The 26844-nt window shown below is 49.4% G+C and overlaps 8 protein-coding genes across 8 annotated transcripts; 5 read left to right on the plus strand and 3 right to left on the minus strand.

Annotated features, from left to right (window-relative positions):
• Window positions 1-456: 456 nt before the first annotated feature.
• On the plus strand, window positions 457-1795 carry Aud_002831 (enoyl-[acyl-carrier-protein] reductase; the record flags this gene model as incomplete). The annotated part of the gene is made up of 2 exons (XM_043287788.1): window positions 457-686; window positions 754-1795. 2 exons carry the CDS (start codon window positions 457-459, stop codon window positions 1793-1795), a joined length of 1272 nt encoding a protein of 423 aa, XP_043143723.1.
• Window positions 1796-1921: 126 nt separating this feature from the next.
• Window positions 1922-3850, minus strand: Aud_002832 (metallophosphoesterase family protein; the record flags this gene model as incomplete). The annotated part of the gene is made up of 2 exons (XM_043287789.1): window positions 1922-3596; window positions 3654-3850. The coding sequence occupies 2 exons, from the start codon at window positions 3848-3850 to the stop codon at window positions 1922-1924; spliced, it is 1872 nt and encodes a 623-aa protein (XP_043143724.1).
• A 366-nt stretch (window positions 3851-4216) lies between these two features.
• Window positions 4217-5575, plus strand: Aud_002833 (pyruvate dehydrogenase (acetyl-transferring) subunit E1 beta; the record flags this gene model as incomplete). The annotated part of the gene is made up of 4 exons (XM_043287790.1): window positions 4217-4467; window positions 4574-4697; window positions 4762-5048; window positions 5104-5575. The coding sequence occupies 4 exons, from the start codon at window positions 4217-4219 to the stop codon at window positions 5573-5575; spliced, it is 1134 nt and encodes a 377-aa protein (XP_043143725.1).
• Window positions 5576-6054: 479 nt separating this feature from the next.
• Aud_002834 (putative C2H2 finger domain protein) lies at window positions 6055-6884 on the minus strand (the record flags this gene model as incomplete). Its single annotated transcript, XM_043287791.1, has 3 exons — window positions 6055-6645; window positions 6728-6754; window positions 6876-6884. 3 exons carry the CDS (start codon window positions 6882-6884, stop codon window positions 6055-6057), a joined length of 627 nt encoding a protein of 208 aa, XP_043143726.1.
• A 643-nt stretch (window positions 6885-7527) lies between these two features.
• Window positions 7528-8594, plus strand: Aud_002835 (MCP1 family protein; the record flags this gene model as incomplete). Its single annotated transcript, XM_043287792.1, has 2 exons — window positions 7528-7738; window positions 7807-8594. The coding sequence occupies 2 exons, from the start codon at window positions 7528-7530 to the stop codon at window positions 8592-8594; spliced, it is 999 nt and encodes a 332-aa protein (XP_043143727.1).
• A 529-nt stretch (window positions 8595-9123) lies between these two features.
• Aud_002836 (tRNA (guanine26-N2)-dimethyltransferase) lies at window positions 9124-11196 on the plus strand (the record flags this gene model as incomplete). Its single annotated transcript, XM_043287793.1, has 1 exon — window positions 9124-11196. The coding sequence occupies one exon, from the start codon at window positions 9124-9126 to the stop codon at window positions 11194-11196; it is 2073 nt and encodes a 690-aa protein (XP_043143728.1).
• Window positions 11197-11962: 766 nt separating this feature from the next.
• Window positions 11963-17683, minus strand: Aud_002837 (trifunctional fatty acid synthase subunit FAS2; the record flags this gene model as incomplete). The annotated part of the gene is made up of 3 exons (XM_043287794.1): window positions 11963-12073; window positions 12135-17080; window positions 17161-17683. The coding sequence occupies 3 exons, from the start codon at window positions 17681-17683 to the stop codon at window positions 11963-11965; spliced, it is 5580 nt and encodes a 1859-aa protein (XP_043143729.1).
• A 2471-nt stretch (window positions 17684-20154) lies between these two features.
• Aud_002838 (tetrafunctional fatty acid synthase subunit FAS1) lies at window positions 20155-26488 on the plus strand (the record flags this gene model as incomplete). The annotated part of the gene is made up of 2 exons (XM_043287795.1): window positions 20155-25947; window positions 26003-26488. The coding sequence occupies 2 exons, from the start codon at window positions 20155-20157 to the stop codon at window positions 26486-26488; spliced, it is 6279 nt and encodes a 2092-aa protein (XP_043143730.1).
• Window positions 26489-26844: the final 356 nt, after the last annotated feature.

The following is a 26844-nucleotide window of genomic DNA, read 5'->3' on the forward strand; positions in this document are numbered from 1 at the left end:
TGTCGAAGATCGAGGAATTAAGAGAACTATTCCTCCTAAGAAATGGTTCAGTCAATTCGAATTTGATCGTTCTACTACCTCTCTAGAGAGTCGCTTTGCACCAACGCATGCCTATCTGTAAATACACATTCGACAACGGGCGCCAGCAAACCAGGCACACCAGGTCCTCCAGCAAGAAATATCAAGTGATAAAGAACCTGACCATACTCTTTCCCATATAGCAACCCAATGTTCAATAATTTGCCCAAATACGAATGAGTATCATTTATTATGCCGAAGCGCTGCTTTCCTCCTTCGGCCCGACGGCTAGGAAACGACGTCATTCGGGTTTTCTTCGACGCCGCCAGCGACAACAATTATAACAATTGCTACACGAAGCTGGCTCTTTGACCTTACCTGAATCCTTTGAAATCAATTAACAGTCAAAGAAGGGCTCGGCACTCCCCAAACGTCATTATGCTTTTCCGTACTGTGGTGCGATCAGCTACCAGCTCTTCCAGTGTCGGTGTTTCCCTCGGCCTCAGAGGCAGAGCTTCGCCTCTGCGCTTTCCAGCGCCATCCGGCCAGCATGAAGTCCTTTTACCTGACTCGCGTCTGGGGCAAAAGAGATTTATCTCAGTATATGGCTATACGCAATCGAAGGCTCTAGTCTATTCGCGATACGGTGAACCGAAGGATGTTCTGCGGTAAGAGCACCTAGAATGCAATCGCTGGGAAACAGATAGGTAGCCTGACTTGTCCTCCCTCATCCAGGCTCCACAAGCATTCGATCTCTCCTCCTCATGGGACGCAAGTCACTCTCCGCCTTCTAGCAGCGCCTTTGAACCCGGCCGATGTGAATCAGATTCAAGGTGTATACCCGAGCAAACCGCCCTTCCAGACCACGCTTGGCACAGTGGAACCGTCTGCCGTAGCGGGAAATGAGGGCGCATTCGAGGTCATTGCCACTGGCTCCAGCGTCAAAAATCTTGCCAAAGGCGACTGGGTCGTAATGAAGCAGACAGGACAAGGCACCTGGCGCACCCACGCACAATTAGATGAATCGCAGGTGATCAAGATTGAAAACAAAGAAGGTCTGAGCCCGCTTCAGGTCAGCACAGTCAGTGTCAATCCGGTAACTGCCTACCGAATGATCAAAGATTTCTGTAACTGGGATTGGATGCGGGCTGGAGAAGAGTGGCTCATCCAGAACGGAGCAAATAGCGGTGTTGGACGAGCTGCAATCCAACTTGCACGCGAATGGGGCATCAAAACCATCAATGTTGTTCGCGAGAGAAAGACACCCGAAGAAACTGATTCTTTGAAAAAGGAGCTCTACGACCTGGGGGCCAATGCAGTGGTTACTGAATCCGAGCTGCTATCTGGAGAATTTAAGAACATAGTGAATGAATTCACCCGTCAAGGAAAGGAGCCAATCCGACTAGCCCTCAACTGTGTGGGTGGTAAGAGTGCCACTGCTTTGGCGAAGACCCTTGCTCCAGGTTCGCACCTGGTCACTTATGGTGCCATGTCAAAACAGCCAGTCGCCTTGCCATCTGGACTTCTGATCTTCAAGAACCTTGTTTTCGACGGTTTCTGGGTGAGCAGATGGGGAGATAAACACCCTGAGCTCAAGAAAAACACAGTTAATGATGTGCTGGAGTTGACTCGAGCCGGCAAATTCAAAGACATCCCGGTGGAATACATCAAATGGACCTGGGAAACCGAAGGCGCTGAGCTTGCTGCAGGTGTGCAGGAAACTCTAAGTGGATTCCGCAAAGGCAAAGGCTTGTTAAAATACGAGGGGAATGAATAATCCCTGGGATGATGGTATAAAAAGTATATTAAGTGCATGTATGCAATCATAATAGGCTATAGTAAATCGGATCATTTACTGATTCCATTGGCACAGACAATGATCTGAACCAGACTAGAAACAGAGTCATGCATCTTCGCATTTCCAGTTATTCTTGACCCAGTCCAAAATAAGATCAGTTAACGTCTCGAAGGGCATATAAACGTCACTATCCCGTGAAAAATCGAGATCAAGGCTCGCCAATTTGGCGGCCAGAGCCACGTAGGGCTCAATAAAATCAATATACACAAGATCCACTGTCTCCGGATCTGCATATGTCCCTGGAGAAATGAGAGCTTGAATGCAATTGGGAACGCGGTAAAACGATATTGGCGAATGAACAGTGTCATCACCGTCTATACCCCCATCATCTGCAGTGGTGTAGCCAGGGAAAACCTCAGGCGCGAATGGGCTGCTCATTGGAAGCCGACTCTGATCAGTAAGATAGTGAGCAGCCACATCGTCGCTTTCCACAATCTTGTCGTGCATATGCATTGATTGCTCCGGCGGTGCAAGAGTCCATGGTGTGCAATTTGTGTGGTCCATAGGCGCAGTCAAAATTTGCGGTTGCTTGTTCAAAATTTCTACTACCGTTTGCGCTTTCTCGTAGGGGATGTCCTTGATATAGCGGAAACCGCTCGTAAAGGGCGAGACGATGAATGTCGTATCTTGCGTAAACGGACCCTTAAATATGTCGAAGCGTATGGCTCCAGTGTTGACAATGACCAACGCGGGCTTTTCATCGCGTGAGTCATCCTTCATTTGATTGGGAAGCACTTCCTTTTCCAGCCATGTATATATACTATCCTGAGAAGGATACTTTACTCGGGTCATCCAGAGGTCCCGAGGAGCGCAACCGTGGACCCTATCCAGTTGAAGGGCATCCCTGGACTGCTGAATAAGATGTGACACATTTCGACCGTGCTCTGTGGGGAAAGAATCCCGGTCAAGACCAGTGTGATGGTGAAACGAGTAGAGGTTGTTATCAATGTACCGTCGGTTGAAGCTGGGAGTTGCTTGCGCAGGCTTGAGCCGATTCTTGCTGGTGGCCAGACCGTCGATTGACATAAATCCAATGGTTTCCATGAAGCGGCCGCTCGCCAGCCCGTACGCTTTAGAATCGTACCGAGCATAGTCGCGGATATGATAATGGCCGCCAAAAAATTGAATTGGCACATCCCAGTGAATGTTTCTGATCTCTTCGAAAACAGCGTTGTACTCCTTCGAACGAACTGGAACATGGCCTATCACGAGGAAAAGATCGACTTCTTCGTCACGAATGGCTTCTTGGAACCAGTTTGTCTTGATCGTATCCTCCACCGTATGGACGATTGTGTTGTTGTAATTTTTTGTGAAATCAAATAGAAAACCAAAAGCGACGATGCGGATGCCCTGTTTCTCGGTTGTGAACTTCTTAAAGCGTGGAGCCAACGGCACGAGCTCTCCGGTAGTTGGATGAACGATGTCAATGTTGGACGCCAGGTAGCTACCACAAAAATTGGGCACAGTAGCCAAGAATTCAGTCTCCGAGGTGTTCTGCTTGTACAGTTCATGATTGCCGGCGGACATCACATCAATTTGCTGTTGACGCAGAATGTCGGAGATGTAGGCGCCCTTGGGTTCCGAAGCATCGTAAAGCCCGTTCCCTTCAACCCTATCACCAGTGTCAATTACCAGCAGATCATTCCCCTCAGCGAGTGCCTTCTCCCGCATGCGGGTGGTGAAAGAAACATAATCTCCCCAGTCTGCTCCATAGGAAGCCCTTTTCGATCTGCATCAGCGAGCATCAACAATGGCACATTAGATGGCAAAGCCATACTCCTGTAGATGACCGGCCAGCCAGCCGTGAGTGTCTGTAGTGTGGAGGAAATTCAGCTGACCCCATTGGAGATCGCGAATGGGCGCTGGTATGGCATCTGGAGTTGATGGCTGGATAGCTAAGCAGGGTGAAGATAAAATCAGAAGTGCCCAGTAACCGAAGTATTTCATCCTGGTCAGCGCAATGTCCCACACCATCAAATGACTTTGAAAGGAATCAGTAAGCTGCAGCTCTTTTTCCCGTCCAAAGGAGATAGTAATGGGTGCTAGTATGTTATTCTCGATAGCTATCTATACTTGTACGATGGTCTGACCATGGATAAACAATAATACGGAAGAAGGTGCCGGTGAGGGCGGCGCTTAGTCATCGCTAGCCCAACAGTCTCGAAGCTCTCACCAAAAACCAAAAAACTTATCGACGGCCAGGTCCGAAACGGAGTTAGGAGGTACTGGGGCTCATTTCTTCCCGCAAGTCTCCTTCACATCATCATCCTCATCCGCAGACGAAGCTATCTGAAGTCATTTCTCCCTTTTACTCTCGCAATTACACTCTTCGAGACGGCAATGGCTGCCCCCCGACTTTTCCGCCCAGCAGCTCGTCTGCTTTCATCTCGACTTTCCGCTACACCTTTCCGCTCTACTTTCCAGAAGTCCGCCTGTGCGCCCTCAATCCTACGCGCTCGGGGATATGCTACGGAAAGCGGTACTAAGGAAGTTACTGTCCGAGACGCATTGAACGAAGCCCTTGCCGAGGAGCTTGAGAGTAACCCAAAGACATTTATCCTGGGTGAGGAGGTTGCGCAGTACAATGGAGCGTATGGGATTACCTTCTCTTAACTACTTGCTTTTGCCCCATATATCACTCGCAATGACGTGCTATACTGTGATTCTTCTCTTCTGACCTTGTTCTCATCACCACAGATACAAAGTGACGAGAGGTCTATTGGACCGCTTCGGTCCCAAGAGGGTTATTGATACTCCCATCACAGAGGCGGGCTTTTGTGGTTTGGCTGTTGGCGCCGCTCTCGCTGGATTGCATCCTGTCGTAAGTCGAAAGTTTACCCGTTCGTGGATAGACCTGGAAGGCTGATTGTGATTCGCATCTACAGTGCGAGTTTATGACCTTCAACTTTGCTATGCAGGCCATTGATCAAATTATCAACTCCGCCGCTAAGACACATTACATGTCTGGAGGTATTCAGCCTTGCAACATCACTTTCCGTGGACCGAACGGATTCGCTGCTGGTGTCGCCGCTCAGCACTCCCAAGACTACTCGGCCTGGTACGGCAGCATTCCTGGATTGAAGGTTGTGGCTCCTTGGAGCGCTGAGGACGCCAAGGGTCTGATGAAGGCCGCTATCCGTGACCCCAACCCTGTCGTTGTCCTTGAAAATGAGTATGTGCTGCCAGAATCGCTTGACATTGCCGGACTTGGGCTGACATCTGGCTAGGCTTTTGTATGGTCAAGCGTTCCCCATGAGCGAGGCTGCTCAGAAGGATGACTTCGTTCTTCCTATCGGAAAAGCCAAGATCGAGCGTCCTGGAAAGGATCTGACCATCGTTTCTCTGTCCCGCTGCGTTGGACAGTCGCTCAACGCTGCCGCTGAGCTGAAGCAGAAGTATGGAGTCGAAGCTGAAGTTATTAACCTTCGGTCCGTTAAGCCGCTTGATGTTGAGACAATCATTCAGTCGCTCAAGAAGACCGGTCGCCTCATGTGCGTCGAATCCGGCTTCCCCATGTTCGGTGTCGGGTCCGAAATCCTCGCCTTGTCCATGGAATATGGTTTTGACTACCTCACTGCTCCTGCTGTTCGTGTTACCGGCGCCGAGGTTCCTACACCTTACGCTGTTGGTCTTGAGCAGATGAGCTTCCCTCAAGAGGATACTATCGTTGGCCAGGCTGCCAAGCTTCTACGACTTTGAACTGGCTGTATACGATAAATTGGAGGTCTTCCCATTATTTGGAGAATCAAAATCATGCGTCTAGTACCCTTTCTCTATTGCAAGCCTTTCATTGTTCCTTAATTTAAATTAACCTTATTCGAAACTGTACAACTACACTAGAGAATCGACTTCAACTCAATTTCCCAGTTTTTGTCCATAATTTTGTGCTAGAATCCTCTCCATCCACATGACTTCAGGCAGTAACAAAAGTACTTCGCGACCAAGAATGATAGCGAGGACAAAGCGTCAACTACGCTTACAGAATTTGCATCCAAGTCAGGTTGAAGAGCGAAGACGTCATGGCAAGCAATGCTGGCTCGAGAATATAACTATGTACATGAATAAAATAGCCCCATTCAGACAGAGGAAGCCCGTAACTCCGAAATACATGCTAGCATAATCATGAGAAGCGCCCATTGCATCTACTTGGTGGCGAATCGGTGGCAAAGCAACATCGTTCATGCTATGGGAAGCTCATGTTGAAACCCTGGGCACCGTAACGAGCAGTCGGTAGGTTTTCGAGGATCATAGTAACTTGCCCCCGTATCGTCGTTTGTGTACTCCTCGTCAGTATCGCTCTCTGCATTCTCGTGTTGAGTGTCCGTATCCTGCCTGGGTCGGTTCCTCACAAGTTCGCTCGATTCACCCGCTCCTACCGCTTGGTCGGCGTCGTCGTCATCGTCATCCCCTAGGACATTTTTCCTCGTAGACACAGTAGTAGATACTGGCCCTTTGACCGTGGTAAAGGAGCTCTTGAAACCTCCTTTCTTAAACCCTCCCCCCCCACTTGTGCCTATGGCGCCTCCGGCTCCTGATGCGGGAGTCGTTCCGATTACTCTCAGTCCCGCCTCTGCATCCGCCTTTTTCTCGGCTCTTCTTGCCTTTTCAGCAGCATTTGGATCCCGCGACAATTGTTTCAGATCTTGTAGGCGCTTGCGATGTTGGTGATCGTAGGAAGAGATATGAGCTTCATATTCCGGATGGCGCGAGTAAGATTTATTGCAAAGAGTACATGTGAAGGAGCTCAAAGCAGAGCGGGCAGATTCAGTCTGGAAATTGTGAGCAAAAAGTATTTTTTAGCAGTCTTTCAATAGATTTGAACAGCGCTGGGATTTCAAAGTCATGATTTACCTTGGGAGTAGGATTCGTGAACCCTCGCTGGTACAGATAAGATAGAAGGAGTGAGAGATCAGTAACCTCGAATTGCAAGTTTGCAAAACTGGATATCAAGGTCGTAACCCGATAACCGTTTGGAGCAGACGCATTTCAGGAAGCATACCGGTGCCATGGCTGCCTGAACTCATACAACAGGTCAGGTCAAAGACCAAAAATATTGTGAAGAAATGCTCGACGAGATTTACGGGAAAAGATGAATCGCTGGCGATCGACTGGTTGATTCAGTAACTGGTATATATTGGTAATGGAAGGCATCGATATCTGTCGAATGGCTTAACATCTTATTATCATCACTTTATTCTGCCGACAGAATAAGTACCGACATCTCACCGCCGTACTCCAACCTACCAGGTACCTTGACTGATTCATGCACTGGGGATATCCTGTTCAACTGTAAATGTCAGAATAGATCTTGAAGTATCTACCTTGAGTACTGATCGTTTTTGTCAATTCGTCCGGCTGGCATCAGTAGTAAATAGGTAGCTTCGATAGTTACCTAAGGTTGATTCGGCTTAAGTGCTTAAGTGGTGAAAAGCCGACAAGCCAATGATAGTGCAGTCCGACTACAACAGGGAAAAAGCCAGGCACACAGGACATCTGTGAGGAGATACAACAACCTAAAGACGGTCACTCCCAATGCTGGCTAAAGCTTGCTCATGATAATGACGATGCGATGATCTTTATATCGTTTAATAATCATTACAATATTCTCTGATTCATTCTTAGCTAGAGAGACATTTCGTTCGTGATATACAATGCCGCCTCGAGATCTGTCGTTGCCCAAGGTCGATGATGTCGACACACGATCATTGATTTCCATGCAGGAATTGGATCCCTCTCCGGTCTCTGAAGAGTTTGGTGATATCGAAAACGGCGGCTTCTTCGATAAGGCCCAAGACACTCCAGCACATGGCGGATTGTCTCTTCCCAAACTGGGCCTCCGCGGACATAACTGGGATTCTTGGTGTATGTTGAGAGAGAAAATGCTTCGGCTCATCTGCCGATCAAGTGTAAGCTAACAAGTAAACCTGCAGTGTCCGCCATTCAGAGATATTCCACATACCCGCCGACTTTATTCTTCACGTTACACTTTGCCAATACCTCGCTCATTCCTCTGATGACCCGCTCCGTGCCTGCCGCCGAAAACTATCTCCTCCTCACAAGACCTTTGTACCAGTCTCCATCTCTTGAGCACGCCATTCTTACCGTTCCCATCCTGGCCCATGTTACTTCCGGGATCATCCTACGGAACATCCGTTCTTCCCGTAGGGCACGACTTTACGGCGCCGAGACAAGGTCTCAACGGTACTCACTCTCTTTTTGGCCCCGTATGACCCTTCAAGCGCGCTTGGGCTACATGCTTGTCCCCTTGGTCGGTGCTCATGTTCTTGTCAACCGTGTCGTGCCGCTGATGGTCGACGGTGGAAGCTCGGGAGTCGGCCTTGGCTACGTTGCGCATGGGTTTGTGCGAAGCCCAGTTTTCTGGAACGTTTACTATTTGATATTTGTCGCTGTTGGAGTATGGCATATCGTTGGGGGGTGGGCAAATTGGATGGGGTGGAGAGTCACCACCGCCCGAAAGGAACGAATACACAAGAAAGGCTCACTCGAGGGGTACCTAGGCCACGCAGACAGCGAGCAACGAATGAAGAAGCAGAGAAAGATCTGGTGGATTGTCAATGGCATTGCAGTGATAGGAACATCTGTTTGGCTTGCAGGTGCACTTGGAATTATCGGGCTTGGAGGACAAGGATCCGGTTGGGAAGCGAGCAGTTGGGATGGTATGTATGACCGAGTGCCCATCATTGGAGCTTGGTTATGACCTAATCTTATTGTGTATAACTAATTGACAGACTCTGGGGCGATTGCTCTTGGAGGTTGTGTACAGTAGTAGGAAATATAATCCATAGTATGTCAACATTTACATTGCAATAGATGTACTGCCACGATAGCCGAATACAGACTATATAATAGACTCAAATCCTCCGTACAGACAAGCAAATAATCCATAGAAGATATCTCACGTTGTTCATTGTTGGTTGTTACGGTTATCTGAGGGTTGTTGGGTCCGTGCGTTATACAATTTCTTGACCTTTTTTTTCTCCCCTTCTACTCCCCGCAACCAGCTTGCGGACCTCAAGCTTGTCAATGGTCCTGATTCAACTCTTGCTAGCCCGAAGCCGATGTGGCTGAATTCACTTAAACGGTTTCAAAGCTTGACAATATTTCGATCTATCGTTGGAAACATAAGACCCGAGTTCCTTGGCTTTTCGCATCCCTTAACGGTATATGCGGTGACCCACAGTCGCTCAGGCATAGTTCCCCCCCGTTATTACTCCGTATCTTCACTCATGGAGGATCCAACAGCAGCTGATGGCGCCAGTCGACTGGTGCAGCATGATGGGCAGGAATACCAGGCTGTGAAAGAAGGTCGAGCATACATTCTGAACCCGCCGACCCAGGCTGCAGCTTCCAAGGGGACGAAAAAGGACCTCAAACCTGAAGACCAATCGCAATCTGTCTTCTACAATCCCATCCAGCAATTCAACCGGGATCTCAGTGTGTTGGCGATCAAAGCCTATGGTGAACATGTGCTGGCCCTCAAGAAGCTGAAAGCCGAGAGGAAACGCAACGGCTCCGGCAGGGGGAAAAAGCGCAAGAGGGAAGACGAAGAGGACAAGGAACAAACTCACGGAGATGTCGAGCAACCCTCTGCGGCGAATGGAAATCTCGGTTCCTCTGTTTCAACCTCTGATCAGCAGACTCCGTCCTTCACAATCTTGGACGCGCTCTCCGCTACGGGTCTACGGGCTCTACGATATGCCTCAGAAATTCCCTTCACTACCTGTGTGGTTGCAAATGACCTATCAAGCTCTGCGATTCAGAGGATGAAGACGAACATCGAATACAACGGTCTTGGAAAGCTCATAAGACCCAATCTCGGGGATGCACGTGCGTACATGTACAGCCTGTTAAACCAACCAAGCACACAAAACAGCGGAATTCACGCGGGCAAGTTTGATGTCATCGACCTAGATCCTTACGGTACCGCGGCTCCGTTTATGGATGCTGCTGTTCAAGGTGTCAAAGACGGTGGTCTTCTCTGTGTCACTTGCACCGATGCGGGCGTATGGGCATCCAACGGTTACCCAGAAAAGGCATATGCTTTATACGGGGGCGTCACCATCAAGGGATCGCATTCTCATGAAGGTGGACTGCGCCTTATACTACATGGACTGGCGACGTCGGCTGCGAAATATGGACTTGCAATCGAGCCGCTTCTCTCCTTGTCCATCGACTTCTATGCACGTGTCTTCGTTCGTATTCACCGATCGCCGGCAGAGGTCAAATTTGCCTCAGGTAACACAATGTTAGTTTTCAACTGTGACTCTGGTTGCGGAGCATGGACAACGCAGCCTCTGACGCAGACGAAACAAAGATTGGACAAGAAAGGGAATCCTTACTATCACTATGGGTTCGCTCAAGGGCCTATTGCCGGCACACACTGTGAACATTGTGGCTTCAAAACTCATGTGGGCGGCCCGATGTGGGCTGGACCACTCCATAACCCTCATTTCATCCAGAAGATTCTTGACATGCTCCCCGATGTCGATAGAGATATTTATCATACCGTCGAGCGCATCGAGGGCATGTTAACCACAGCTCTTGAAGAGGATCTGAACCTGGACACAATTTCGAGTTCTGCCCCGACGGGCACCCTTGCAGCCGTGGAGGAGCTCACGGAGGTGTCCACGTCCAGTGAATATTCGGCCATTGTTCCTCGATCGGATCCGGCCATCCGGGATCCGTTTCCGTTCTATTTCACTCTCAGTTCTTTGGCAAAAGTACTACACACGTCAACTATATCAGCCGATGCGTTCCGTGGAGCTCTCCGTTCCCTGGGCTACCGATCAACGCGCAGTCATGCAAAGCCAAATACCATTCGTACAGATGCACCCTGGGACGTCATTTGGGAAATCATGAGAGAGTGGGTGAGACAAAAAGCCCCTGTCAAAGAAGGTGCAATCCGCCCTGGCACTCCTGGTGCGGCGATCATGGCGAAGAGTCGAGAAAACTCCGGAAAAGGTAAAGGAGAAGACTCATTCGAGAGATTGAGGAAAGAGCTCATGTCCGCAGCTGAAAGTGGAAAGGATATCAGTGACCTAGTGACGAAAGTCGAAGCTACGATCTACCGCTCTGGCCATAGACATCCTCCAGGCATTCAAGGCGCGGAGCTGCGTCAGCAGGCCGAAGGGCCCCGGCCCCTACAGACAGCGCCTGCAGTTAAGCAAGATCTGAGCACGTTACAGGTCATTTTTGACGAGGCTTTGGGCAGAGAGGCGTCTCATTCTAAGAAACGGCTTGTCCGATATCAAATCAATCCTCGGGCTAATTGGGGCCCTCTCAACCGGGCGTCTGGATGATTCAGGAATACCAATCTTGCCTGAGCCGCTTCCACTGTACTATAACATGAGGGTGAAAGCATTTGCTAACGCACCCTGTTGTCCTGTCATAATGCTTAATAAAATGTCGTCCGGCATACATATATGTGAAGATCGTCCACGCCAGTTTGAACAGATGTACTTCTGGGAGTCTGCTGCTATGAAATCCACTCGCCGCTGAACTGAACATTCTGCGATTAATTCAGTGGCTCTACTTTCGGAAACGTACATCTAGGCTTTCAATTAGAAGGAGATGGCCTCGACCAGAACACAAAGTCACGGGGAGGGTGTTCAAGTCTTCAGGTGTAGAAAACCGCGCGATGGAGAGAATGAGCCTAACACACGTGATATAGCATACGGGAGTGTAAAATAACTGCATAGAAGGACTTGGAAAAGTACATAAATAAATAAAAATATTAAAAATAAAGAAAAAATATTTTAATAATTGTAGATATCCGCTTTGCACTCTCGGCGGATTGGGGATCGTCACTAGGGTTTTTAGGTCTTGTACACGTATTTGGTTGAGAGTTCATTATTATTTGCGTGGCTGAGAGTATAAGGCGAAGCAGTCAGTATGCATGGAGCATGGATCTCTTGCTTAAGTACCTATGAAAGGAAAAGGACATGATCTCAAATCACTGGAACCAATCACTTGAAAGAATCTAATTACATGATATCCCATAACATAGTTGTATACTCTATTCATCAAGACGATCAACAATATCACCGTATCTTGCAAACATTAACATTAGAACTTCGAGACTGCCACCGCGACAGCCTGAGAATCGCTGTGACTGATACTGACGCTCACTTGTTTGACACCAGCTTGCCTGGCAGCTTCGGCTGCAGCGCCGTGGAGCTAGGAAAAATTGTTAGTGGTGGATCAAGAACCTGCGGTTATGAGAATGGAATAAACTTACGTTGACCACAGGGGCTCCGCTTGTATCACTCAAGATTTCGATGTCTTTCAGAGGCGCACCGGCGCCCTTGCTGCACACGCCCAACGATTTGAAAACCGCCTCTTTGGCGCTCCATCGGCCAGCGAATGATGACTGTGGCGACGGTGCCTTGCGACAGTATTCTTGCTCACTAGCAGTGAAGTTCCTTTGGATGAAAGTTTCATTTTCAATGTTGACAGCGCCGATGTTCTCCACGTCTACCCCTATCCTAGAATCCTCCTCGGCATGAGCCTTCGCCAACGACTCAACCACCTGTCTGGTGCTCTCAGCATCCTTGTCGCTGACCTTTGGAGGCACGGATGGGAACTTCAATTCGGATGTCTTCTTATCAACGGCCACTCGGTAGTCTGGGTTGAGGAAAACGTTGCTCTGGATGTTATCTTCATAGGGCGCCTTGTTCTTAGCAACGAAGATGCTGTTGTTGATCAGACCATTATGGAAGAAGCGATACGCCTTCTTTTGGCGAGACTCAACCTTCGCCTTGTACGCTTCGAACTGAGAGCGATCCAGGGTCGCATAGAGGTACTTGGGGTGAATACCGATTGCCTGAGCACCCTTCTGACCGAAACCGAAAGACGTGACGGAGAACGCTTTGATTCCGTCCGTTTGGATGCTACGGCTGGGATAAACAATGTACTCGAACTTCTCCATGACCTTGTCAACGTTGTCTGCATTGCGATTGCCAGGTACCAGACCGCTGTCGAGCACTTGCAGGCAACCATTGAACATCCATGCACCGGCGGCACCTTTGGGGTGACCAGTAAGGTACTTCTGGAATATGCCAAGAACGGCATTTCCCTTCTTACGGCCCAGATGTTTCATCTGCTGGCAGATGACATCGGACTCATTCTTGTCATTTGCAACCGTAGAAGTACCGTGGAACGAAGCAACACCGATATCGTCGACCGTGAGACCCCAAGTAGCAAGTGCACCACGCAGAGGCGCAATACGAGAATCTTGCTTCCAGAAATTGTTGCCCAGGCTGAATTGAGCATCCTTTTCTTGCCGCACAGCCTCCCGTTCAATGTGCCGGGCACGTTCCTGCATGTAATCGGATAGGTCAGATGGCGCGAGCCCTTGCGCTTTCATGGCCTCAATCTCTTCTTGAAGATAGAGCAGTTCGGACTCTTGCCATTCTTTAATCTGCTTCCTACGCAGATCCAACTGGCGGCGACGATACTTGATATCCAGCAAAGGCGAGGGGAATTTGCCTGGGTTTTCGCGCGCAGTGGTCAGAACACCTTGGCCGGGGGCGGGAACAGAGCGGCCAATCTTGTCAGTTGCCGTCGTAGTCAGGGCAATGATACCATATATAGGCACTCCCATGTCTAGGGCAAGTTGGGCACTCATGAGGAGCTGCATACCGCAGCCCTGCGACTCCATGAAACCAGCACGTGTGGTAGTTGTGGGTCGCGACATCTCTTGCGGGGTACGGCCATGAGCAAACTCATCCTCTGCATTGCTGGTGGCTTTCATATTGGCAAATTCGTATGAACCTTCCTCTTGGAAGTCATCAAAACCGCCAACGAAGCAAACTCGGGCCTTGCCTTCAACGATCGTTTCGTATCCGATGTCAACAGATTCCACAGCAGTGGCGCATGCACCCACAGGGGTCTTGATTGGTCCGGTAGAGGAAAGAAGCAACATGTTAACCCAGGCGCTCATTGTGTTGATGAAAGACTCCTGCAGAATGTCCTTCTGGAGGGGCTTGTCCAGGTATCGATCCTTGTACATTCCTCGTAAAGCATGGGTGCCGCCAATGCCTGAGCCAATACAGTTTCCAACTTCGGACAGGTGTACATATTTGTAGAACTCATAAGGATCAGTGACACCGGCCGATAGCATAGCTTCAGCTGTGCAAACAAGTACAAACAAAGTTACAGGATCAACCTGCTCTATGATATCATCGGGAATACCATATCTCTTTGCATCCCAGCCAGTGGGAATCTGGCCAGCAACGAGGCGATCGAACTGCAAGGCTTTAGGAATGAGAAGGGTCGCTCCCTTCTTAAGGCGGACCGTGAATTCTCCGGACTCCGGAAGCTCAAAGATTTCGACCTTCTCGCCATGCTCGCGCTTGAATTCCTCCGCAGTCTCTTTCGAAGCTTCAAAAGGCTCAAGATCTTCCTGGATGACGATCTCCTGAAGAAGTTGCTTCTTCTTGGGGTCGTAGCCCTTGAAGAGTTCGGGCTCGATGAGTCGAATGCCTGAATGCTCCAGAATGTGCTTCTCGTACTTAGCCTTGACATCCTTATCGTCAACTGGCTCACCAGTCTTCGCGTCGACCCAACCTGAGTAGGCCTTGCCTTTCAGTGGGCCGTTGTGGTGTTTAATGAGGCCCATGATCCAGGCCATCTCAACGCAGCCCTCAAGCGAGAATTTGCCGTAAGCCTCCATTTCCCAACGGGTACGGGAGTTACCCCAAGGACCAACTTCGGCGAAACCGGTAACGACAACAACTTTGTCCAGGTTGACCATGCCCTTGAGACTCTCGTTCAAGGGCCTCACATCTTGCTCCCAGTCTGGCAAAGTGGGGAATTGGAACTTGATGTTGGCACGAGGCTCTGCGATCACCTTCTTGTATAGAAGTTCACTCTCCTCACCGTTGACAACCTTGTTTTCGATCGCAGTTTCTTTGATAACCGCTTGGCGAACATCGCTTGTTTCCATAATGTCTGTCCGGAGCTTGGTCATGAGACCCTTCAGGTCTGGGATGAATTGAAGGCCACCGTTGAGATCAGCCCAGACCGGGTCGAGCTGACAAAGGTTGACAACCGCAGGCGCCATCAGACCGAGCAAATTAAATGCCATTTCTTGCTGCGAGAAGGTGCGGACGCCGAGTTTCTCGACACCTTCAGCGACCATGTTGTTGCCGCTCATCAATCCTGTGCCACGAGTCCATCCTATGACTGCACCACAAATGGTGAGGTAGTTACTCCAGTTCTCCGAGTACCAGCGATTGAAGAGCGTCTCCAGAGCAAGCTTGGACTCAGAGTACAGACCGTCGTTCCCAAAGGTGCCGTGGTTTGGAGACAAGGGAAGGATGACCTGTGCTGGTCGGGTCTCAAAGCCATGGGTCTGCTTCTGGGTCTTGATGCAACCCAGGAGTCGCAGAAGATTGGTCAACATGATGCGATGGGCAAGTTCGGATTTAGAATCGATAGAGTCAATTTCCCGGCCATTTTCCGGAATCGCGGCAAACGGCACGACAAAGTCCAGGTCCCAGCCAAGACCCTTCTTTGTATCGTAGATATAGTCAACCAAAGCTTCCACATCCTGCTTGCTGCCTTGGTTGAATGGCACCACGACGAGTTGAGAACCACGCGCACCATAACGAGCATACATGGCTTGGTAGTATTCGGTGACTTCACGGGAAAATCGGCTAGTTGTTACAATCACCTTGGCACCACCGCTAATCAGACCTTGTAGAACCTCAGCTCCAATAGAGCCAGCACCAGCACCAGTCATCAGGACATTCTTGCCCTGGAAGGTCAAACCCGACCGAGCAGCGGACTCGAGCACGTCCAAGTAGATACCTGTGAGCTTCTTGTTGTATTCCCACCCGTGCTCATGCTTCTTCTTGAGGTGTAGGAAAGGTATAGTTTCCACCTTACCAGCTCTAGGGCTGCCATTGCGCTTGACACCGTTCCGACCAGTTTTCTTGGCGTGGCCATTCTCCTGTGGCATGATTTGGTTCTCGTTCATGCTGAGAGCGCGAATGACTTCCTTGTAAAGCGCATTGAACTGAAGCTGGGATGACTTGGACATGCGATGTTGCTTACGAATCAGCTTGTAGACACTTTTGAGGTCATTCTGCACTTTGGTCCGGTTACTGTATTCAGAGATGGGACCGCCCTCAGCCATCTGCTTGACGTAATGCTCCAATTTCCTGGCGCTCGCCCGAGGCACCTCCTTATACGCAATATTACCTCGGGCGTCGATTGTTGTCTGGGGCCCGGTGGGGATCGCAACATCCTTATAAACGGGGGCGACTCCGAGAACCTCCTTGCAATTCTCGATAAGTTGTTGTCCCAGCTCCTTCGCCAGCTGATACGTTTCGCCGCGCTCAGTAGGACAATTGTCGATGTGGTACTGCATATAATCAAGTAGGAGAGGATTGGAGCGGTTCATGATGCGGATACACTGGCTGACGATTTCACGGTCGACAACCTTGAGCCGTCCAAAGATAATGTCGTAAAACATGCTCAAGGCATCCTGACGAGCCCAGTTCCAAGACGAATCATAGACGCGAGCCTTTAGCGAATCGAAAGCCGGCTCGATACCAGACGCGTACACGTCACCATGTTCTGCTTGCCAGAGATCAAGCTGTGCTTGCAGCGCATTTTGAGTTTCTTGGGAAGCGATGAATGCCTTCTGGCCCGCACGCAGGTCCATCTTCAAGTAGCGCGCAATGATCTCCAGTTGCTGCTTGAACAGTGCCCGTTGATCTTTTGTCAAAGCATCGATGGCGGCTGGGTCCATGAGCATGCCACCAGCACCGGACCCACTGTCGCTGCCAGCTGTAGGAGCAGAGAGATTGATTCCTGCATTGGCGGCATATTTGTTGGTAACGTCATCGAGATATGCCTTCGCATCCGGCTCCGATCCAATTCGGGAAGGAGGCTCCATTGTGAGGGCGAGCAGGAGGACGCCATCTTGCCTGCCGGGACCCAGGCCCCACCTTGTTTCCAGATGTTTCCGAACAGCGGTAATGTTAAAACCTCCGGGCATTTTTGACGAGACTAGGCGAGCAATGAGAGACGAGGACTGCTTGCCCAATTGGCCATTGAAGGTCGCCTGCATCGAGGCACCCAATTCATCCAAGGGTGTGTCTTCAGGTTTCTCCGGCGTGGACCCGAACTCCTTGCCCAAGTCTCCCAGTATCTCATTCTGTAACGTGGACTTGCCTGTTCAGTAGAAAATAGAGGTGATGAGTTCCAAAAGTTCAGTTGCATCACGGGTTTAGAACAAAGGAATTGAAACGTACCTCCAACCAGATCTTTGATGGCTTTGCTGAGAGGAACGTCGGATAAGCCCTTCTTCAACTTTTGTGCGACTAGTGTCCGCAGCACATCGACCGCCGTGACTGGGATATCGTCGACTGCTGCTGCTGGTCCGGCGCTGGGAGTGGGGGCAACTGCGGTAGGAGCTGGAGCTGCAGCTGCAGCTGGGACTGCAGGGGCTGAAGCTGCAGGTGAGGCAGCTGGAGCCTCTGCTTCTTCTTCGACAGGATCCACGTCGTAGTAAATTTCCTTGGAATCCTTGTTGTAGCAGAGAATTTGCCGTTGCACCGAGGTGGCAGCGTCATACGCTTCATATTTCGACGCGAGCGTCCTCCTTGCCATCCCCCCCAAGGTGTCGGCGGGACCGATTTCCACAATCCGCTCTGTTCGCTTTTCTGCAAGAATGACATCCTGCGTTTCGATCCATCGCACCGGGGACGCAAACTGGTAAGCCAGAAGCTCAACCAGTAAGGTGTGGGCGAGTTCTTGTTCAATTTCAGGCCGCATGACTGGTCAAGTAGGTATCAACTACGATGAAGAGGTGAAAGGTACAGGCGGAAGCGGATGACCAAATGCCGGAAGCACTGATCAATAACGTGAAATGGGTTCGTAATACGGCCGTTGCTCTGCGAGCAACTGCTTCAAAAGAAACCGACGTCGACGACCACCGACGGAGGAATGGGACTCTCAATTAATAACTAGTAATTTGTATAAAGAAGTCAACAACCTTGGAGTGAAATGACCGAAGTTGGCAAGGGTTGAAAACAAAAAGAAAAGGGTAAAAGCAAAGTAGGAAGAAGGGCAAGGTGATGCTACAGAGAAAGCATGCTCTAATGTCCCTCTGTTTAGAATTTGAACATTGATAGATACGGAGCGGATGGAAATTTTGTCGGCGAAGCAGAGCTAGAATAATAGAAACGGTAAGGATGGTAAGAGACATGAAACTCACCCCAGCTTGGAACCGTACCATAAATGGTGGGGTACAGTAACTTCATTAATGCAATTACCCAGAAAACTTAGGTAGCAGTGAAATAATTTATTGTCAGTTTTGACATGCTTGCATAGAGTACAGAAAAGACTCAAGGCGCAAGAAAATCGTAATAAAAAGGTAGAAACACAATTTTATAAATTACACATGGAAGGGAAAATAAATGTGTATGGAGTACTCTGTTAGACTCCTAGTAGTAAACCTGTCCAGTGGATGTTCGAAAATAATGTGGATGAGAAAAAGACATTAATTACCGAGTACTGGTGAGTATTTGGTGAGTGTTGGGGCGGGTTGGTTGACAGGGTGGATCGCGCCTACATGGATTTACGCAGCACCTACCTAGTACTAGTCCACAGCTAAGCTAAGGAGCCTAGGATAAAGTAGATAAAGCTTCCTATATTTCTACATTTAAGGTACGAAGTTTAGAGTAACACGTCGCTTCTCTATATTTCGATGGCCTGGAACTAAATCGTCAATGATAGCACTAAAGGCAGCCATGTACCCTTTGGATATTGTTGAACTACAACCTATTGCCTTAGGTTTGGTGGGAGAATGCCGGATAAGTCTTCAATGGATATAAGGCTATTATTATTAAGTTGCAATTGAGTAATATGTACATGTATAAGCATCTCAATGGAAAAAACGTCTACCATTATGATTATGAACATTGTACCCTACCGCTTCGTCTAGTACCTTACTTAGGTAGAGTTAGTAATTCATGAAGTCCCTGTATCTAACTGGTAAGCTTCCAACATATTTCGAACCGCACCCAACCACGGTACAAATGATACTACCTTACCTTTGAAGAAGATTTATTTCAAGAATGGCTGAGGTCCGTAATTACTCACTACACAGGTAAAGGCTCACTCACTGTGAAAATACATCACACTGAATAGAGCGCTCTATCTTTATTTAGCTTATAAACAAGTTAAGAGAGTCTTACGGGAGTAGTGAATCTCATCCCGTACCTTTCTACTACTACTTACATTCGATAGTCGGCTTGCCGTCAAGTCTCGTCCTGGCCGATTTCCACTTCATGTTATGTCATGTCATGTATTGTCATAACCTTATCGGGTTCAACCCAACCATTTCCGTTGGACCTTTGGGGAGGCTGCATGACCCGCCATGCCTCATTGGGCCACTTCCTGTTCAACCAGCCCCAAAATCTCGGCTTTGTCCCCCCTCCTTCCGGCCGGTTCAACGTATTGATGTTTGTAGGGATCCAGCCCGCATGCCTGACATTATCATTTCGGGACATCTTGTTGGATGATGGACCGTGTTGTAGGCACACTAGTGAGTACTTACCAGAGGAAATCTACTACAGAGTACGGAGTACGGAGTGGGTAATTCGTTATTTCGATTTGGAGTGTAGTACCCAGGGGAGTCTCACCTAGTGCGTCTCTCCATCAATCCGATTTCTTGAATACTGAATACGGACGCCAAAGCTGTGGTCTCTCTACAGTCTTTTTTTTTTCCCACCCAGCCCGCATCTACGTCTTCTCTTGACTCTTGACAGTGACGGGAGTATATTGTTTTATGCTCCTTCATCTCCATGCTGTAAATTTTTTAATTCCTTCTTTTACCACGATTTGTTGTTCCCCTGATTTCATTTTCTTCTATTTTTTCCCAATTACTGGACGACGACCCAGTTAATGTGAAATCAAAGCTAGCGTCATCCAGCATTGCAGACAGATTTTGGAGCAACAGGTAAGCATTGACACAGACCTCCGGTCGTCCTATTGATTTTTGGTGGGGGAATCGTACAAGAAAATGGAAAGGGAGAATTTTAAAGAAGAGGAGGGAAGAAAATACAGAAAGTGTCAGCTGTGGTTCAATGATGGACTGCAGGACTGAGCGGAAACGAGACATACACACAGCTTTTGTTTGACTTTCCTTTCTGATATCTGGTCAATTGCAGAATTCCGTTGTGTCCGCGCGAATTCGACGACCATCTTCGGCTCCATTGGGATAGACATAAGAGTACGATAAAATGTACGGAGCATCGACGGGCCCCCAGACGGGCATCAACACGCCACGCTCCTCTCAGTCACTGCGGCCACTTATTCTGACTCATGGGTCACTCGAGTTTTCCTTCCTCGTGCCTACATCCCTCCATTTCTTTGCTTCACAATTAAAAGATACGTTTACGGCATCCCTCCCACAACCGACAGATGAGCTTGCTCAGGACGATGAGCCCTCCTCGGTGGCCGAGCTTGTAGCACGGTATATCGGTCACGTTGCTTGCGAGGTCGAAGAGGGCGAGGACGATGCACAGGGAACCTGTCTGGAAGTCCTGAAGCTAGCTCTTAACGAGTTCGAAAGAGCCTTCATGCGCGGAAATGATGTCCATGCCGTTGCAGCCGCTCTCCCGGGTATTACTGCCAAGAAAGTCTTGGTTGTTGAGGCCTATTATGCCGGAAGGGCCGCCGCCGGACGGCCCACCAAGCCTTATGAATCTGCGCTATTTCGAGCCGCCTCCGAAGAAAAAGCCAGCATTTACTCAGTCTTCGGTGGTCAGGGCAACATTGAAGAGTACTTCGATGAGCTGAGGGAAATCTACACGACTTACCCATCTTTCGTGGAGGATTTGATCTCTTCGTCTGCTGACCTTTTGCAACAACTTTCCCGTGAACCGGAGGCTAGCAAGCTCTATCCCAAAGGACTGGACGTCATCCAGTGGCTCCAGGATCCCGACTCCCAGCCCGACACCGACTACCTTGTGGCAGCTCCTGTGAGTTTGCCATTAATTGGATTAGTCCAATTAGCCCATTTTGTGGTTACCTGCAAGGTTCTAGGTCGGCAGCCTGGTGAGATTCTAGAGCGGTTCAGCGGCACTACAGGTCACTCTCAAGGTGTGGTCACCGCCGCAGCGATTGCCTCGGCAACGACATGGGAGAGTTTCGAGAAAGCGGCCAAAGATGCCTTGACGATGCTCTTCTGGATTGGTCTTCGCAGTCAGCAGGCTTACCCGCGGACTTCTATTGCCCCTTCCGTGCTGCAGGATTCGATTGAGAACGGGGAAGGAGCCCCAACCCCTATGTTGTCCATTCGAGATCTGCCAAGATCTGCTGTCCAGGAACACATTGATACCACCAATCAGCATCTTCCTGCCGATCGTCATATCTCTATCTCCTTGGTTAACAGCGCTCGCAATTTTGTGGTCACTGGACCCCCTCTGTCCCTCTACGGTCTCAACCTTCGCCTACGCAAAGTCAAGTCGCCCACTGGCCTGGATCAAAACCGGGTTCCGTTTACGCAGCGCAAGGTTCGCTTCGTCAACAGATTCTTGCCAATAACTGCGCCATTCCACAGCCAGTACCTCTACGCAGCGTACGACCGTATCCTTGAGGACTTGGAGGACATTGAAATCTCAGCTAAGTCCCTTGCGATCCCTGTTTACGACACTAAGACGGGCGACGATCTCCGGCAAAGTGGCGACGCCAATATTGTTCCTTCTCTGGTTCGCATGATCACCCATGATGCAGTCAACTGGGAGAAGGCAACTGTCTTCCAAGGGGCCACTCACATCGTCGATTTCGGTCCTGGCGGTATCTCAGGTCTTGGTGTTCTTACGAACCGCAACAAGGATGGTACTGGAGTCCGAGTGATCCTCGCTGGGGCTATGGATGGCACCAACGCCGAGGTCGGATACAAACCTGAGCTGTTTGACCGCGACGAGCACTCTGTGAAATATGCCATTGATTGGGTCAAAGAGTACGGCCCCCGTCTTGTGAAGAACGCAACGGGCCAGACATTTGTCGATACCAAAATGAGCCGTCTTCTGGGCATCCCTCCCATAATGGTAGCCGGTATGACACCGACTACGGTACCCTGGGACTTCGTTGCCGCAACAATGAATGCGGGATACCACATTGAACTTGCTGGTGGTGGTTACTATAACGGAAAGAGCATGACAGACGCCATCTCCAAGATCGAAAAGACCATTCCTCCTGGGCGTGGTATTACTGTCAACTTGATCTACGTCAACCCTCGAGCTATGACTTGGCAAATTCCCCTCATCGGAAAATTGAGGGCCGACGGTGTACCCATCGAAGGCCTCACAATTGGCGCCGGTGTTCCTTCCATTGAAGTTGCTAACGAATACATTGAAACACTGGGAATCAAGCATATAGCCTTCAAACCAGGCTCAGTGGATGCTATTCAGCAGGTCATCAATATCGCTAAAGCCAACCCGAAATTTCCTGTCATCCTTCAGTGGACCGGTGGTCGTGGTGGTGGTCATCATTCCTTTGAAGACTTTCACCAACCCATTTTACAAATGTATAGCCGCATCAGACGGTGTGAGAACATTGTCCTTGTCGCTGGCAGTGGCTTCGGTGGTGCTGAGGACACTTACCCTTATCTCTCTGGAGCATGGTCGTCGAGCTTCGGATATCCCCCGATGCCATTCGACGGGTGCCTCTTTGGTAGTCGTCTGATGATTGCGAAAGAAGCGCACACATCTAAGAATGCTAAGAAGGCAATTGCTGACGCCCCCGGTCTTGATGACAAAGATTGGGAGAAGACTTACAAGGGTCCCGCTGGCGGTGTGGTCACCGTTCTTTCCGAGATGGGTGAACCCATTCATAAGTTGGCGACAAGAGGCGTTCTGTTCTGGCACGAGATGGACCAGAAAATCTTCAAACTTGACAAGGCGAAGCGCGTGCCAGAACTCAAGAAGCAACGTGATTATATCATTAAGAAACTCAACGACGACTTTCAAAAAGTATGGTTCGGTCGTAATGCCGCTGGTGAGGCGGTCGATCTTGAAGACATGACGTACGCCGAGGTGGTTCATCGCATGGTAGAACTCATGTATGTCAAGCATGAATCGCGCTGGATTGATGCTTCTTTGAAGAAATTGACTGGCGATTTCATCCGTCGCGTCGAGGAACGATTCACAACCGAGGAAGGGCAGGCTTCTCTGCTGCAAAACTATTCCGAGCTCGATACTCCTTATCCGGCGATTAACAACATCTTAGCAGCTTACCCTGAAGCGGCTACTCAATTAATCAATGCGCAGGATGTTCATCATTTCCTTTTGCTTTGTCAGCGGCGCGGACAAAAGCCTGTTCCATTTGTGCCGGCACTGGACGAGAACTTTGAGTATTGGTTCAAGAAGGACTCTCTTTGGCAGAGTGAGGATTTGGAGGCCGTGGTTGGGCAAGATGTCGGAAGGACCTGTATTTTGCAAGGTCCAATGGCAGCTAGATTTTCCAACACCATAGACGAGCCTGTCCAACAAATTCTGGATGGTATTCATCAGGGTCACATTAAGGGTCTTCTCCAGGATGTCTATGGCGGTGACGAGTCCAAGATCCCTGTCATTGAGTACTTCGGAGGCCGGCTTCACGAAGCCGTCAGTGAGCTAGACATCGACGGGCTTACAATCTCTGAAGATACGAACAAAATCAGCTATCGTCTATCATCGTCTCCTTCAGGCGATCTTCCTGATCTTGACCTGTGGTTGCGCCTCCTTGCTGGCAAATCATACTCTTGGAGGCACGCTCTCTTCTTGGCAGACGTCTTTGTTCAAGGTCACCGTTTCCAGACAAACCCGATGAGGCGGATTGTCGCACCCACTCCAGGGATGTACGTGGAGGTCTCGTATCCAGAGGAACCATCCAAGACCACCATCTGTGTGAGAGAGCCTTATCAATCCGGAAAACTCGTCAAGACCGTGGAGGTGAAGGTCAACGACCAAGGTCAAATCAGTCTCACACTCTTCGAAGGCAGAACTGCAGAGGGTGGTGTTGTGCCTTTAAGCTTCTTGTTCACGTACCATCCCGAGGCCGGCTATGCACCCATCTGGGAAGTCATGGATGGTCGCAACGATCGCATTAAGGAGTTCTATTATCGGGTCTGGTTTGGTAGCAAGGATGTCCCTTTTGACACCCCTACCACGGCAACATTTAGTGGTGGTCGAGAGACTATCACTGCCCAAGCTGTCGCTGACTTTGTGCACGCTGTTGGCAATACCGGGGAGGCCTTCGTTGATAGGCCCGGAAAGGAAGTCTTCGCTCCCATGGACTTTGCCATTGTTGTTGGCTGGCAAGCCATCACCAAGCCCATCTTCCCTCGGACAATCGACGGGGATCTTTTGAAACTGGTCCATCTCTCGAACGGATTCAAAATGGTCCCTGGTGCTCAACCTTTGAAGGTTGGAGATGTGTTGGACACAACTGCCCAAATCAATGCTGTGATCAACCAAGATTCCGGGAAAATGGTTGAAGTATGCGGTACAATTCACAGAGACGGTCAACCAATCATGCATGTCACCAGCCAATTCCTATACCGAGGATCGTACCTGGATTTTGAGAACACCTTCCAGCGCAAGGACGAGGTTCCCATGCAAGTTCACCTTACTTCAAGCAGGGATGTTGCAATTCTACGGTCGAAAGAGTGGTTCCGCCTAGACGAACCCGACGTCGAATTGTTAGGTCAAACTCTCACTTTCCGTCTCCAGAGCTTGATCCGGTTTAAGAATAAATCCGTATTCAGCCACGTTCAGACAGTCGGCCAGGTGCTGCTTGAACTTCCCACAAAGGAAGTCATTCAGGTTGCAACAGTGGACTACGAGACCGGAACTTCTCATGGTAATCCGGTCATTGACTATCTTCAACGCAATGGTACGTCCATAGAACAACCGGTCTATTTCGAAAACCCTATTCCGTTGAGCGGAAAGACACCACTCGTTTTGCGCGCACCGGCATCCAATGAAACATATGCTCGAGTTTCAGGCGATTACAATCCAATTCACGTCTCTCGTGTTTTCTCTAGCTATGCCAATCTTCCGGGGACCATCACACATGGCATGTATACCAGCGCCGCTGTTCGCAGTTTCGTCGAGACCTGGGCCGCTGAAAACAATATCGGCCGTGTTCGAGGCTTCCATGTGTCCCTCGTCGGTATGGTCCTCCCCAATGATGTGATCACCGTGAAGTTACAGCATGTCGGTATGGTGGCTGGCCGTAAAATCATTAAGGTTGAGGCCAGCAACAAGGAAACAGAAGACAAGGTTCTTCTGGGCGAAGCCGAAGTCGAGCAACCAGTAACCTCCTACGTCTTCACCGGACAGGGCTCTCAGGAGCAGGGAATGGGTATGGAGCTGTACAGTAGCAGCCCTGTCGCCAGGGAGGTTTGGGATCGGGCAGATCGTCATTTTATCGAGAACTACGGCTTGTCCATCATTGATATCGTCAAAAACAATCCTAAGGAGCTCACTGTCTACTTTGGTGGTCCGCGTGGAAAAGCCATTCGCCAGAACTACATGTCGATGACTTTCGAGACAGTGAACGCGGATGGCACGATCAAGTCTGAGAAGATCTTCAAAGAAATCAATGAGGACACGACATCATACACATATCGGTCGCCGTCTGGATTGCTCTCTGCAACTCAGTTCACGCAACCGGCACTGACACTGATGGAAAAGGCAAGTTTCGAGGATATGCGCTCCAAGGGTCTCGTCCAAAGAGATAGCAGCTTCGCTGGTCATTCCCTGGGTGAATACTCCGCTCTCGCCGCTCTTGCGGATGTCATGCCTATTGAGAGTCTGGTTTCCGTCGTGTTCTATCGTGGTTTGACTATGCAGGTTGCTGTCGAAAGAGATGAACAAGGACGTTCGAACTACTCTATGTGCGCCGTCAACCCAAGTCGCATCTCAAAGACATTCAATGAACAAGCCTTGCAGTACGTTGTTGAGAACATTGCTGAGCAAACAGGTTGGCTATTGGAAATTGTCAACTACAATGTCGCAAATATGCAGTATGTTGCTGCTGGAGATGTAAGTGTTTCTCCCTTTCTTCCTCCTCAATATCTCAGCATTCTAACTTCGACAGCTCCGCGCTCTTGATTGCCTTACAAATCTGCTCAACTATCTCAAGGCTCAAAATATCGACATTCCAGCATTAATGCAGAGCATGTCCTTGGATGACTTGAAGGCTCACCTTGTCAAGATCATTCATGAATGTGTCAAACAAACCGAGTCGAAGCCCAGGCCGATAACCTTGGAGCGAGGCTTCGCAACTATTCCGCTGAAAGGAATCGACGTGCCTTTCCACAGCACCTTCCTTCGCTCCGGCGTCAAGCCTTTCCGGTCATTCCTGCTGAAGAAGATCAACAAAACTACCATTGATCCGAGCAAGTTGATTCGCAAATATATTCCAAATGTCACTGCCCGCCCATTCGAGATCACAAAGGAGTATTTCGAGGATGTGTACCGACTCACAAACTCTCCTCGCATTGCCCATATCCTGGCAAATTGGGACAAGTATGAAGAGGGAGGTGAGAACACTTCACGCACCACAGGCACCACCACCGCCTGAAAAGTTGACAGGAGACGCTATTAAAGAGTCCTGGCCTTTTCATGCTATGCTTCCTTAGCGTTAGGTTCTGCTTCTCGGTGCCGTCGTCTACGCATCTCGTATGATAGCCCAACATAATAGATTTCTGTATTTAGGTTTAATGACATTATATTTTGTCCTTCATATCATGGTCTGTAAAGCTTGATTATATCGCTATACGGAGTAGTTTGGTCGACTATGGCAACGCTCTAAAACGCCGTTATGTCGCCATATCGACAGATTAAGTACCAAGTCAACAGTAAGCGTTGTCGGATCTTACGCAAGCGGTGACGAAAATTTGCTCACTCTATAGATGTCCACACATGTAGGTAAGAAAG

Source organism: Aspergillus udagawae (genome assembly GCF_001078395.1).
Source record: "Aspergillus udagawae IFM 46973 DNA, scaffold_2, whole genome shotgun sequence".
In the NCBI taxonomy this organism is placed as follows: Eukaryota; Fungi; Ascomycota; class Eurotiomycetes; order Eurotiales; family Aspergillaceae; genus Aspergillus; species Aspergillus udagawae.